The sequence below is a fragment of the Salmo salar genome, chromosome 20 (assembly GCF_965601325.2).
Source record: "Salmo salar chromosome 20, fSalSal1, whole genome shotgun sequence".
In the NCBI taxonomy this organism is placed as follows: Eukaryota; Metazoa; Chordata; class Actinopteri; order Salmoniformes; family Salmonidae; genus Salmo; species Salmo salar.
This window is the reverse complement of record NC_138310.1, coordinates 57514889-57529276: the sequence shown is the minus strand read 5'-3', so window position 1 is coordinate 57529276 and position 14388 is coordinate 57514889. Positions and strand designations below refer to the sequence as shown.

The 14388-nt window shown below is 40.2% G+C and overlaps 2 protein-coding genes across 4 annotated transcripts; one reads left to right on the top strand and one right to left on the bottom strand.

Annotated features, from left to right (window-relative positions):
- Positions 1-509: 509 nt before the first annotated feature.
- Positions 510-9173, top strand: LOC106580927 (succinate dehydrogenase [ubiquinone] cytochrome b small subunit B, mitochondrial). Its single transcript, XM_014162485.3, has 4 exons — positions 510-612; positions 1575-1685; positions 3966-4116; positions 7388-9173. The coding sequence occupies exons 1-4, from the start codon at positions 564-566 to the stop codon at positions 7551-7553; spliced, it is 477 nt and encodes a 158-aa protein (XP_014017960.1). The 5' UTR covers positions 510-563; the 3' UTR covers positions 7554-9173.
- On the bottom strand, positions 9169-13417 carry il18 (Interleukin-18). 3 transcript variants are annotated; one of them, NM_001141408.1, is given in 7 exon segments: positions 9178-9429; positions 9432-9634; positions 9969-10126; positions 10568-10705; positions 11836-11847; positions 12026-12121; positions 13204-13351. In NM_001141408.1, coding segments are annotated over 6 exon segments (618 nt in total). In that variant the 5' UTR covers positions 12096-12121; positions 13204-13351; the 3' UTR covers positions 9178-9392.
- Between the last annotated feature and the right edge of the window lie 971 nt (positions 13418-14388).

Here is a 14388-nt window from a genome sequence, read left to right as displayed (position 1 = left end):
TACTCATAGATTTTTTAAGAATGTAATTTATAAATGCCTCATGAGCTTAGTTCAACTGTTGTACCCATCAGAACCCAAAATATGAGCTTGTTTTACTCCAATGTTTGTAAACGAAGTAAATGTAATCAAACACTGTATAGCCTCAAAACATAGTTAAAACTATACCTTTGATATCCTGGATGGTCAGTCCATAGCTCAGTCTATGAATTTGGGAGTGGTTCGGTTTCTCTTACCCATCCCTTTTACCGAATTTGTTATAATACATTTGGTAACATATTGCTATGTGCAGTCTTCTATTTTTGCAGATCAACATTGTCCATAACGTTTTCTCAAAATTGATGTATGTTTCTTATACTTTATTATTGGAAATAGCCTATTAAACCAAGATCAATCAAACATTGCATCATTGTTTGAATTAAAATGCAGTTTATGTGGCACATGCGAATAATACGAAAAGGCATCCACAGTCGACTATCACCCAGTGCTTATATACTCCTGATCAGCAGTGGACAAAACAGCAACTACATCCGGGTAAGTTGTGTGACCTTGGTTGGTTAATTGTCATGGCGGCCATCGTCAGGATAAATTCTGTCTGTCACAGAGGTGTCAAACGTAAGTGTCTTTGTGTGTAACTGTATGTTAATTCCACATTTGTGTGTATTTCATATTGTTGTTCTTGAGAATTACAAATTGTTACCAAAAGTAACTTTACATATTGTAATGTGCTAGTAGCTAGCCAGCTAACGTAATGTTAGCTGATGGATGAGCAAGGTACGACTTTTCAAATTCATAGTGACTTCACCTAGTCGGCTCGGGGATCTTTTGGTTACTGGCATTCGATCTTAACCGCTAGGCTTCATGCGCGAGCTGTCACTGACGTCAATTATTGGCGTCACTGCATTGAATCGGATCTGTTTCCGTATCTCGTAAAGTAGCCTGAAGCAGCTAAAATGATCAACCTCGATTCTGAACTCTTCATATCAGTTTTAGGCCTCATGCTTGTTAGGAATTAAGGCCATCTCAACATAATCTATCACTTTTCAAAATATTCTATATACATGTTAGGCTATTCTTCCCCTATCAATCCCACATACTGTGGCATGAATCCAATTCAACCATACTCCAACAGTATATGGTCTTTGGCTGCCAAAACTTCAGTTCCTCGAATATCTTCCGTTACTATATGTGACCTCTAGTTGTACTTATACTAACTACTTTTAACAACTACCAAGACACACGATTCACACAAACAAGTTACCCTAAAAAATGTATAAACCAGACAGGCTACCTGTGATTGCTGACAACCACAATAATGGAATGGTTTATTCATGATACTCCTTACAGTTTGAGGAAAGAAAGACGCCTCCTCTGATTTATAAAGGCCTATGTGTAATAATATTCACATTTTGGAACTGAGCCATGTGTGAACAACTGTCTACATTACAGTATAGCCTAAGCTTTATTGTTTTTTGTTGCTTTGCCTTATTTTATAGCCTACTTATAATTGAACAGTAAATATTGTGATTTAGTTGAAATATTGTTCATGACACTGATTTCTCGTCTTCTCCCCACAGCTCTGTTTTATCGTAGCTCTCTCCTCTCTCGACCCCTGGTGGCACAGCAAAAGGACCAGGACTGTCCCTACCCGTTGACTGCTAGGATTCATGGATCCTCATCTCTCTATGGTTTGTTTCCACAATATAAGAGCTTTGCCGATAGCCTAAAGTTTGCCTGTAGCACTCAAAGATTAATAATAATATGTTTGATTTTTGTGACCTTTTTAAAGTAATCAATGTTCAGGCTAGGATACTTGTTATGTAAGGTGATAGTGGTAGTATTAGAGCCTACATCCCTACACCTAAGGGGATTCAAGTATTTTTTTGGCTCTCTCTTGTATACTGAGCTGTCTCATGCAAGAAGGATTTAAGAGAGGGGGTTAAGTCATTTATTGGCAGGGAGCCGGTTAGTGATGTCCCCACTGACATGTTGTTTGTGTGTTTGGTACATACAGTCCATTCGTTAAGCATTCAGACCCCTTTAATTTTTCCACATTTTGTTACGTTATAGCCTTATTCTAAAATGTATTAAATAGTGTCCTCCCCCCCCCCCCCCCAATCGACACACAATAACCCATGATGGCAAAGCAAAAACAGGCAAATATATTTTTGCAAATGGATAAAACATTTACATAAGTATTCAGACCCTTTACTCAGCACTTTGTTGAAGCACATTTGGCCGTGATTACAGCCTCAAGTCTTCTTGGGAATGACGCTAAAAGCTTGGCACACCTGTATTTGGGGAGTTTCTCCCATCCTTCTCTGCAGATCCTCCCAAGCGCTGTCAGGTTGGATGTGGAGCGTCGCTGAATAGCTATTTTCAGGTCTCTCCAGAGATGTCTGGGCTCTGTCTGGGCCACTCAAGGACATTCAGAGACTTGTCCCAAAGCCACTCATGTGTTGTCTTGGCTGTGTGCTTAGGGTCGTTATCCTGTTGGAAGGTGAACCTTCCCCCAGTCTGAGAACCTGCTCCAGAGCGCTCAGGACTTCATCAAGGAGCTCTGTGTACTATTCTCTGTTAATTTTTCCCTCGATCCTGACTAGTCTCCCAGTCCCTGCAGCTGAAAAACATCCCCACAGAATGATGCTGCCACCACCATGCTTCACCGTAGGGATGGTATTGGCCAGGCAATGAGTGGTGCCTGGTTTCCTCCAGATGTGACGCTTGGCATTCAGGCCAAAGAGAATCTCATCCAGAAAATCTTGTTTCTCATGGTCAGAGTCCTTTAGGTGCCTTTTGTCAAACTCCAAGCTGGCTGTCATGGCCACTCTACCATAAAAGCCTGATTGGTGGAGTTCTGCAGAGATGGGTGTCTTTCTGGAAGGTTCTCCCATCTCGACTGAGGAACTCTGGAGCTCTGTCAAAGTGACCATTGGCTTCTTGGTCACCTCCCTGACCAAGGCCCTTTTTATTTAACTAGGCAAGTCAGTCAAGAACAAATTCTTATTTGTTCTTCTCCCCGGATTGCTCAGTTTGGCTGAGAGGCCAGCTCTAGGAAGTCTTGGTGGTTCCAAACTTCTTCCATTTAAGAATCATGGAGGCCTCTGTGTTCTTGGAGACCTGCAATGCAGCAGAATTGTTTTGGTACCCTTCCCCAGATCTGTGCTTCGACACAATCCTGTCTCGGAGCTCTACGGACAATTCCTTCGACCTCATGGCTTGGTTTCTCTGTCATGCACTGTCAACTATGGGACCTTATCTAGACAGGTGTGTGCCTTTCCAAATCATGTCCAATCAATTGAATTTACCACAGGTGGACTCCAATGAGGTTGTAGAAACATCAAGGATAATCAATGAAAACAGGATGAACCTGAGCTCAATTTGGATTATTTTCTCAGAACAAGGTTAGCCAACACGTGGCATGATGTTTGAACTGTGATATCTAGTGAACCATGAAACTTGAGAACCTAAGCAACAACTTATGAGAGCGGGCCACAGGAGGTTGGTGGCATCTTAATTGGGGAGGACGGGCTCGCGGTAATGGCTGGAGCGGAATCAGTGGAATGGTATCAAATACATCATACACATGGTTTCCATGTGTTTGATGCCATTCTATTTGCTCCGTTGCTCCGCCATTATTATGAGCCGTCCTCCCCTCAGCAGCCTCCACTGGAGCTGATTTGTATATTAAAGCCTCAAAGATATAAACCTCAGTTATGAACTGACTGGGATAATTGTTAAACGCAACAACAAAAATCCATTGGCTAATAGACAAACGTAATTGCTTCTATGTGCTAAAAACATGTCAGGCCAACTATAAATCTCTATCTGGCTAAAGGGTTATAAAATACATGTAAATACACTGTTTTCAATGATGAGTCTTTAAATGATTACCCCCCTCTCTCCACAAGAGGTTAGTTCTGCATGTGGATGTATGATTGAATGTTTTGTTATTTGCCCTTTTGCAGCTGGCTCAGGGTCCAAAGCTGCCTCCCTGCATTGGACAGGAGAGCGTGTGGTGAGCGTACTGCTGCTGGCCATGGGGCCTGCTGCCTACTACTTCCCCGGACCTGCTGTTGACTACTCGCTGGCTGCCGCCCTCACCCTGCATGGCCACTGGTAAGACGAGTTTCCCTCAAATTGTTAATTTGTTTAAAGAGCACTGGCCAGCGGTCTCACTTCCTTGTTCTGGTTAAATATTTTTACTTTCATATTTCCACAAACAATCATTTCCAGACTAAAATTGTTGTACGTGTTCCGATTAAGCTCAGACCATAGTTATTCAGCTTGAGAAAATGACTTGTGTTGTGACTACAGTCAGAAGCTTTTATGAAGGACAATGGTGAATAGAATAGAGTAGGCAAGTGGTTGGGATAACCAACCAAGTCTATGTCCACTACATTTCTGCTCATGCAAAAACAGTTTTGTTCTTAGCATTTATTTTAATTTCATTTACGAGAGCTTTTAGATTTTTGAAGAGGTGGGCTAAATGTCTCCCTGGAGCACTATGCCATAGCTAGACCACTGACTAAATAAGTGGCAGGTTTAAAGTACAAATCCTAGTCATGTGTGGTGTTAATACCCCTTAGTTTTTCGTTTTGGGTACTTGGATATCCTCAAGGCATGTCCCTCTAATGAAAACCAGCTAATTCCCAGTTGTCAAACTTGTCGCCAAATTGTCGCTGAGGAGTTGAAATGCACACTTATATGATTTTTTTTTTTATATCAAGATTACAGTTAAGAATGCTGGTCATGTGTAATACACAGTGGCTTTTCCATTTGGGCTACTTTTGTTAAATGTCTTGGACTATAATGAAGCAATTTTTAAAACTGCACTCAGTACTATTTAACTTTGCCTTACTTGCTAAGGCTAATGTTTGAGTGCCACTATTTGAACTGGAGTCATGAAATAGCACCATTGTCCAGTTAACTGAGGAACACTATGAGCCCGCTTACGAAGCTCTGTCCTCCAAGGCCACTGCTATGTACATTGGCTTATCTCTTTAGGCATCATTCAAGGATTTCACCATTCCTCATCCCTTAATGCTTCTAGTTCTGTTTGTTCTCAATGTAATGGTGTTGCTTCCGTCCCTCTCCTTGCCCTGCCCTGGGCTCGAACCTGGGACCCTCTGAATACATCTACAACAGTCACCCACAAAGCATCGTTACCTGTCGCTCCACAAAAGCCGCAGCCCTTACAGAGCAGGGGAAACGACTACTTCTAGGTCTCAGAGCGGCGTCATTGATTGAACGTTACTAGCGCACACCACTAACTAGCTAGCCATTTCACATGGGCTACATAAACAGGACAAGACACCCCACTCTGTAGTCTAAACAAAGAATAGCCTAACTAAGGTCGCATGATGGTTCCTTGAGCTATTGGTGTGTTCCTCAAGGACTTAGTGCCTCCTTGGTGGGTCTTCAGCCATTCAGATTATGCATTTGTCCACTTCCCTCTGCAAAATATTACCCTAGGGAAGCCAATGATAATGAAGTCAGGACTATGTCCCATCATGACTATGAAGTTAGGATGGCTATAACCAGTGGTGTACTGGAGGGTTAACGCCGATGTTCCCTCTAAGCTGCGCTCAGTAGCCCCGAGAGTGCATGCAGAAGAAATATCAGCCCACAGAGAAGCACGAGATGAAACTTCACTCAACGCAGCTGGAAGACATACCTTTGGTCAGTGGAGGAAAGGGAGAGCGAAGGGATGTTGAGAGGCGGACCTTCAGTCTGCTGCTCTTTTCCTCCACTGAGACTGACCATCAGATGCAGGTACCATCAGCCCAGGAAAATAAAAATAAGCAAAAATATTTCAAATGTATGCTCACTCAGCTGTGCCTCAAGTAATACAATTGATCAATTACCTGTGTGATCATATAGCCTACCTCAAATGTTTTTATATAAAAATAAATTAAATGACCGAAGAACAATGCATTGGCAGAGCAATTCAAGAAAAGCCAATATGTGGTGATGGCTTACTGCACAAACCTCATTGCTACAGTACTGTTTTTAATTGGTTAATGTTGCATAGGCTCACGTTTTTTAAGTCAGGTTTAAAAAAAAATATATATATATATATATATATATCTGCGGTAGATCTCGTCTTGCAGTTTGACTCAGTGATCTTGACTCAGAAAAGGTTGGTGACCACTGTTCTAGAGTTTTCCCTGTTAACACTATCAACCTTTCCTTTTACTGTGGAAATTGTGATAGAACCAATGCAATATTAGCCACTTTCAATGCAACATACTGAAACAAAACCAACTATGCAAGAGATTGTTGTATACAGAACACATCGGAGTAAGATTCTATTGCATTGACACGCACTACTCAGCCCATACTCTACACAGACTGGTGCGGCATAAACAATTAAAGCTGCAGTAGGCCTATATGCAAATAGCCCATTGCCATATATGGATCTGTGCCATTTACTTTGAAATGGACTGTGTTTACAGCATGAGCGGTCGTGAGTAGATGCGCTTGTTTTGAGATCAGAGCGAGAGCTGCATGTAGCCATGTTTGCACATTTTGTTCATATCCTTTGCTAGTTAGTGAGTTATCCCAGTTATAGATAATTTGTAGTCAGCAATAGGGGAGTGATTGCTTCTTACAAGAACACAAAGGTTGTACATTTCTAGACGTATTTGAAAAACGAGTCAGATAAGCTTTTTTTTGTCTTAAAGGGGCAGTGTTGTATTTGAAAACAGGCTTGAATAAGCTAAGTTGGAAGAGGGTAGCATAATTTGTCTGATTCTCTAAAATAATGGTATGGGAATAATAATAATACATTTTATATATAAAGTGGTTTCTTGCATCAAACAACAAAACATTTTCAGTCACTTCATGTCTGACGGACAAATGGATAAAAAAGGTTCATGTCAAGCCCTGCATGTGTTTTTTTTCAACAGTCTCATGGAATGTAGGCCTACATTGAACATCACACATTGACTGCTACTGTAGGCTGAGTGATAGAACTGCTATTTCCAAGTTAAAATGTTATGGGATGCATTTTCATCCATTGTTTTTGATGGTAGGCCATGCTGGTAGGCCTGCATTATGATCATATAGTCACAGTAGCCTACTTGGCCACCGCTAAATGTAAATTAAAGCAGTTACAGCTTCTGTTCACAGTAAACACGTTCAAGTTTGCAATTAACAGACCTGAGGGAACATTGGTTATCACTGTTTAGCCACTTCTATTTTGCCCTAGCGTTTACCCACCTTTTGCTCAAAAATGCATTGAAGGTATATGGAGCGTTACTTTGCCCACCACGATTATAGTTTACCCACCTATTATTCCTTTTTTTTGCCATACATCACTGGCTGTTACGTAATATTGTGGTTTTAAGCCGTCTCATACATTTCTTGTATTGTCTTCTCTCTCCAGGGGGATTGGACAAGTCTTAACGGACTACGTTCATGGAGAACCGAAGATCAAGATGGCCAACGCAGGCCTCTTCCTGTTGTCGACTGTCACCTTTGCCGGTCTCTGCTACTTCAACTACAACGATGTAGGCATTTGCAAAGCGGTGGCCCTCTTATGGAGCAAATGAATGGATTGAGGTTTGGGATGGGTGGCGTGGGCACTGGGATATCAGCCGTCTTGTTCTGGTATGATTGTGAACATTCAAGGGATTATATGTACATTTCTATAAATATATAATTTCACAATATTACCAGTGATTCACAAGTGTCGTAAATCATGTTGAGTCAGGATTTTGTGGGGGAGGAAGGGGGAAATGAACTTTTTTTTTTTTTGCTCGTTTGTAAGTTCTGGAGGTTTTGTGTTGTGCATCAACAGGTCTGTTTTTGGCATGTTAATAATCTGCTCCTATTGATTTATGTGGACTAAACTAAATAAGTAGTCCCCCTGACCCCTACCAAACACACATACACATGCTGCAGTTGGTTAAATGTTATACTGTTAAGGAGGGTGCAATTTTACAGAATGCTTAGATAGAAACGCATTTTGTAGAACAGATGTGATGATAGAATAGGGAAGTGTCAGGTTTATTCAATGCATTTCTAGCTTCCTCTCACTGAGTCCACTTCTGTTATCAAACTGCTAATATTCCAAACTCTTGTGTATTGATTATTATCTGAGAAAGTATCCACAGTGATTTACATATTTGACCTGAATTTCAGATCCAGTATGGCAAATGACTTCTCATCTCTTCTGTACTAACTTCATTTATGTAGACATTGCATTCTTATTTGTGGTATGTTTTGTGTCTGTCACCAGTCTGTAAATACCAGCTAGTGCCCTTCAAGACCATTGCAGTCAGCTTAGTGCCACACATTTAGTCTGTTTGACCTTGCTGGTCTGGTTTGATTGACATGAGCAAATGGATGTGACCACTGGCAGTATTTAAACCCCATAGCCATACTGTTCTGGACTTCAGGGGTCTGTTCAGAAAGGGTGCAACGTTATAGAACATTGAGATATGCATTTTGTATAACTGATATGATTTGTCATGTGGAATTGGGCATCACCACAGCTCTATTCATTAAATGTCTAACTGCAATGTTTAGAACGTTTCACCTCACTGAGCACATCCCAGGAGCATGTAGAAGAGTAGCCATACTGATCTGTACACCATTGCACTTCCTCCTGTACCAGGCCGTGTTTTAAATTAGTCAGTCAATAATTATCCTATGACAATGTCCTGGTTTTGTAATGTGCATAATTTACTTTCTCAGCTGTGCCTGGCATCATACTCTTGCTTGAATATTTAGCATAGTACAATCTTGTTGGCAGGAATTTCACTTTCCATTTATCTGATCAAGTGTGTGTGTGTGTGTGTGTGTTCGTGTGTGTGTGTATGAACAGCTGCTAAACGTCAAGTTGAGTACAGCTAGCATCAAATATTAAGTCAAGTCAACAGCGGGCGCATGCACTTAGTCAAAATGGCAGAGCTTTGTTTTTGTTCTGTTGGCAGAAACAAGTAAGAGTTGTCCTTGTTAAATATCTAAGAAAGATGAAGGTATGTCTTTGTTCTCATATTACTCAAATGTCTAAAAGCTAAAATGGCTTTGGAAATTCAGCTGTGTTGTCTGTTTATTAGTTCTTGTCGATTTATACATCAATCCGTTCAGATTGTTACTCACAAATTAACTTTGGGAAGAAAAATGCACCTTAAGCCTCTTCAGAATAAAAGTGGATACGGATTTGATTATGTATTAAAATCTGTTTAATACAGAGCATATACAGAGGACGGTAGAGTACACACAGGTAGAAACTGTCTAGTAACTGGTCAGAATGACTAAGCAATCAAACTTAAGAGTATACTATTTCTACTCTGTAATAGGTATTTAAGCATTAAAACTATTATAAACCATCCCACTGGAAAAAATAACTTTCTATTCTATAAACACTGAGTATTTACAGTGGCTTAACAAAAGTACCATAAACTCAACATGTCAGTAAGTCCATAGAACAGTTCTCATCCACATCCTTATGCACCTTCCTGAGAACTAACTTCATGAGCGCTGCTTCTGGTCCATCCTCAAAGCTCAAGTACCAGCTACACCACAGCGATGAGTTAAATCTGTACTGAGATGTACCAGGAATTAGTTCCATGAAGAACACAGCCTCATGTTTTGAGCTGCCAATTTGGTCAGGCAAAGGTTGCTCCTGGGGGAAAATAGAAGGGAATGGGGGTTACCTTTTCTTGTCAGTGTGAAGTTTGTTTTTGCAAACAGCTGGTATGAAGGTACAGTAATAATCACACCTGGGTATGTGTTCAGTAGGGAGAAACTATGAAATGGCAATGTACTTCCTGACCTTGTCTCATAAGGAGAACACCGATTTTTGTTTTTCTTGGAACAACTGTTGAACCCAACCCAGTTGTCAACCCAAACTAAGGCTAAAGAGACTGTTCAGAGTGTGTCTATTGCTTTTTGGGAAGTTCAGCTATATGTTAAATGTAACGTAGATGTAAGCACTTAATTTCAAAATGTATGCTTACCAGTGGTTTGGCAGAAACTGCTTTTTGGTCCCCATTCTTCTCGCAGCACACCATATAAGTTTGCTTACAAGGTGATGTCACAGAGAGAATAACAGCACTTCCTCTGGGCCTGTCAATGTCATTGTTTCTATATACTTGGATATTGAACCGGCAATCATCTAGAAACAACCAGATAACAAGAAAAAAAAATATGCATTCAACAAGAGGGATATACGTCTTGCAGCAAAATGCTTGAAGTACTTTTGCATGTTTTTGTCATATGGATGTCACATGATCTTCCCTGATGCATGGGGTTGTGATATGCAGCAAGCACATCAGTAGCCTAATCTCTGTATTATACTTTGAGGGCTAGTTTACTGGACACAGATTCAGGGGTTAAAGCCCCCCCAAAATCCCATGACTTAAACTTAGATGTAGACTCAGTGAAATGACGTTGCCACGAGCAACACCGCAGATTTGAAATAAACGAGATTCAAGACTTCATTCTCATCATTTTGAACATGTATTAAACCGTGAGTGGCCAATTCCATATGACAGAAATCCTTCACAGTGATGGATAACTTTAACCCCAGCAAATTGGGTTCACTAGGTATATTTACCTGCTTTGCATTGCTCCTTATTCCGCTCTTTAAACTTGAGACCTTCTTCATCTACAACCAGGAATCTGTTGTTCTTGATTTTGATCATTTTTTGGAAGCATTTTTTAGTCTCCTTTTTAAAATCATCCAACTCGAAATCTGCAGACGAGGAGGGAATGTGTGAACACAACAAACAAAAAAACATTTCACAGTGTGATATACACAGAGTATACAAAACAGACTGACCAGGTGAATCCAGGTGAAAGCTATGACCCCTTATTGATGTCACTTGTTAAATCAACTTCAGATCAGTGTAGATGAAGGGGAGGAGACATGTTAAAGAAGGATTTTTAAACCTTGAGACATGGATTGTGTACGTGTGAATGGGCAAGACAAACAATTGAAGTGCCTTTGAACGGGGTATGGTAGTAGGTGCTAAGTGCACTGGTTTGTGTCAAGAACTGCAAAAGACATCCAGCCGACTCGACAACTGTGGGAAGCATTGGAGTCAGCATCCCTGTGGAACGCTTTCGACACCTTGTAGAGTCCATGACCTGACAAATTGAGGCTGTTCTGAGGGAAAAACGGGGGTGCAACTCAATATTAGGAAGGTGTTCAGTGTACATGTTTTAAAGTAACTGTCCAGTGTTTTCAGATTTGTATGAAATATGACCTATAGTTAATTACAATACGAGTTAATTAATATTATTTGGAAGAAAAACTAAAGTATATTAAAAAGCAACTTATCTGTGTTGGAATGGTGTGGGAGTACACCAACAACAGAATGGTACGGGCATATACTGGTCCTCAGGAGGATGACATCAGAGAGGAAGAGGCTGAGAGAAAGGATCTACTCCTGTCAAAATCTGTCCACGTGGGAATACAGCGATAAGCAGACCAGTAAGCAGACCGCCTTCCTTCCCGCCTTTAGGACAATGACTCCCATTGTTAGGGTGGAGACAAGACCATCTCGTCATTATATACAGCATCTCTGATTTCATCATCCTCTATGAGGAAATAGAAGGCATTTTTTAAATGTTCTGTTTGAGATACAAGTTTGAGGTGTGGTTTTTGAAGTGTTTTTTTTCCTTCTCCAATTTATGCTTTGGCCACAAACACGAGTATAGCATGAGTTAACAACATTATTTGGGTATGAGCTAACAGAATGTGAGATTTTCACTGGAAAGTTACTTTAACATTCTATGTTTTCAGCTGGAACTAAATAGCACATGGTCTAGGTAAGACGAGCCACATCTACATGACTTGTAATTGTTAGAAATGTATATTACCTTCATGTTCAACTTTACAGGGAATCAGTCCACACAGATAACATGAAGAAAACACAAAGACACAAGGAGCAGAGGGTGACATCCCTGACAAAGCTTTGAACATAATTCACTTTTTTTTTTTTTAATCGGTAGTTTACACATGTGGATATAAAAAACAAAGTTCAGTCAACCTTTTAAAGATCCACTTTACCTTGAAAAAATATGTCCTCCTTGTCTACTATCGCAAACTCAACACACTTACATTCGGAGTTGCTTGCCATCTTCTCAGAATCAAGCTTGAACGTCACTAGAGGCAAAAATATGTTATGAGGCCTATATTTATGACAAATAGTGTCATACATGTATTTATCCACTCACTGGCCATGTGCCCTTCATACACACACACACACACACACACACACACACACACACACACACACACACACACACACATACATACATACATACATACATACGTAGGCTAGTTAAATAGCCTACTCAATTAGCCTTAAAAATACTATAATATAGCTTATATAATTTACATTTAATAAAACACTACTAATTAGAATAGCCTCTTCTCGTACCAATGCAGATGTGGGATTTTCTTTCAAACACCAGATGGAGACATTTCACTTGATTATGCCATGAATCGAGCTGCACTGAGGAACACCTTCCCTTTCCTTTCCAGACGGACCAGATGAGGGATGCAACTCAATATCAGGAAGGTGTTCCTAATGTTTTGTACACTGTAATCGCCATTCCAGGACTACAGTTTGCGGTATCCGGGATCATTGGGACGTCCCTACCCTAAACCCTACATTTACCTTAACCATTATAAAATGTACACTTCAAATGAGGTAAGGATGTCCCAATGATCCATCATCAAGATCCATTGGCAGATAGTCATCCGATCATACACATAGCACTACTTTTAGTGTTAGGAAACGCTGCCAACTCAGTAAACAGATCCCAACATTATTATCATACAATCATATTATTGTCATTATCGTTGAATCAATGTACAATATCTTAATAAAGCTACCCAATTGGCCTACTCTCAGGCTACATGTGTTTTGTTCCACGCGTGTTTAATGCCGTGTTCAAAACAACTGGGAGCTCATTACTCAAAACTCTGAAATCGATTTGAAACAGTCATCCAACTCGACATTCCTACTCGGGAACTCTGGCCTCTTTTTAGCGCTCAGACCTGAAGCTCACTAAAAAGTCATGATTTGATCTCGTATTTTTCCGAGTTCTCAGTTGTTTTGAATGCGGCATAAAAGCCCGGCAGGTAGGGCACAACCAGGAAGTGGTTTCAATCATAAACCATTTAGATTTAACTTGTCAACTCTACAGTATTCTTAAAGATGAAGTGTGGCTATATCTTACCTCGTAAATGTCGCCTTCTGTAGGCTGTTCAGTCATGCCTTGAACTTAGAAAAGTTTCTTAAATCTGTTATTAATCTTCCCAGAGATAGTTTGTACAGACAGATGTAGCCTATTCATGTGTGGTACCTCCGACACTCGGTCGCATTGTAGCTAAACCCAATTTACGCTTTAAACAATAAAGATCCGGAGGGTGTGATGCAATCGCGGCGCCTCCGGAGGCTTGCAGAGGCCAAATCGAGCACCACAACGCCATGCGCCTCCCAAATTTTGTAACGCAAAAAGTAGAAAGGGCTATAGACTGTTTCTCTAAATTAAACTATAAGCGTTTGGGAATATGATGACATTGCTAAAGTAGGCACGTATCAAGTTGCACGGTCAATCCGCAGGGTTGGGTAGGTTACTTTCTAAATGTAATCCTTTACAATTTTACTAATCAGTAACGGGACTTTTGGATGACCCAAACTCAGTAACGTAATCTGATTACATTCAGTAACTTTTAGAAATGTATGTTACCAATTGACAACATATTGCCGGATAAATCAATGTTCAAGTTTGCATAGCTGGCCATGATTTTGTTGTCATGGAGGACTGATGGGGCTCATTGATTCGATGCTGCGCTCATGGAATGGCATGCTTTGAGCACTACTGAAAAGTGCTATTTACATGTGAAAAATGTATGCCATATGCTGCATTTGCTATAGGAATATTGTTTACCTTTTTGTTGTTGACACTTTGATATCCTGATAATATGCAACTGTTTGAAGGGCAAATCATCAGATGAAATAATAAGAAAACCGCCACCCCGCCTCTGTTTTGGTAAAAAAAAAACTGAGGGATGGGCCTGGAGAAATGTAATCCCGCTCAGATTAATAGACAAAGATATGAATGCAAGGACTGATCATCCATGCTATCAAAATTATTGTTTTAACCATGTTATGAGGCTATACAGTGTTTGTTTACATTTACAATGTTTACAAACATTGGGGTAGACATGTGTAAACATGTGTAAACAAGCTTATATTTTTGGTTCTCATGGAGTATGACAATTTAACTAAACTCATGAGGCATTTATAAAAGTTATATTCTTCAAGAATCAATGGATATATACAGTACCAGTCAAAAGTTTGAACACACCTATTCACTCAAAGGTTTTTCTTTATTTTTACTAGTGAAGACATCAAAACT

Excerpts from the sequence above, each read along its gene's own strand:
- il18 (XM_082966060.1), bottom strand. The coding sequence starts at position 11,938 with ATGTTCAAAGCTTTGTCAGGGATGTCACCCTCTGCTCCTTGTGTCTTT. Across the intron at positions 10,706-11,835 it reads CTGTAAAGTTGAACATGAAG|ATTTCGAGTTGGATGATTTT; the intron begins GTAATATACATT and ends CCTCGTCTGCAG. Across the intron at positions 9,635-9,968 it reads CAGTTTCTGCCAAACCACTG|GAGCAACCTTTGCCTGACCA; the intron begins GTAAGCATACAT and ends ATTTTCCCCCAG.
- LOC106580927 (XM_014162485.3), top strand. The coding sequence starts at position 564 with ATGGCGGCCATCGTCAGGATAAATTCTGTCTGTCACAGAGGTGTCAAA. Across the intron at positions 1,686-3,965 it reads TGGATCCTCATCTCTCTATG|CTGGCTCAGGGTCCAAAGCT; the intron begins GTTTGTTTCCAC and ends GCCCTTTTGCAG. Across the intron at positions 4,117-7,387 it reads CTCACCCTGCATGGCCACTG|GGGGATTGGACAAGTCTTAA; the intron begins GTAAGACGAGTT and ends TTCTCTCTCCAG.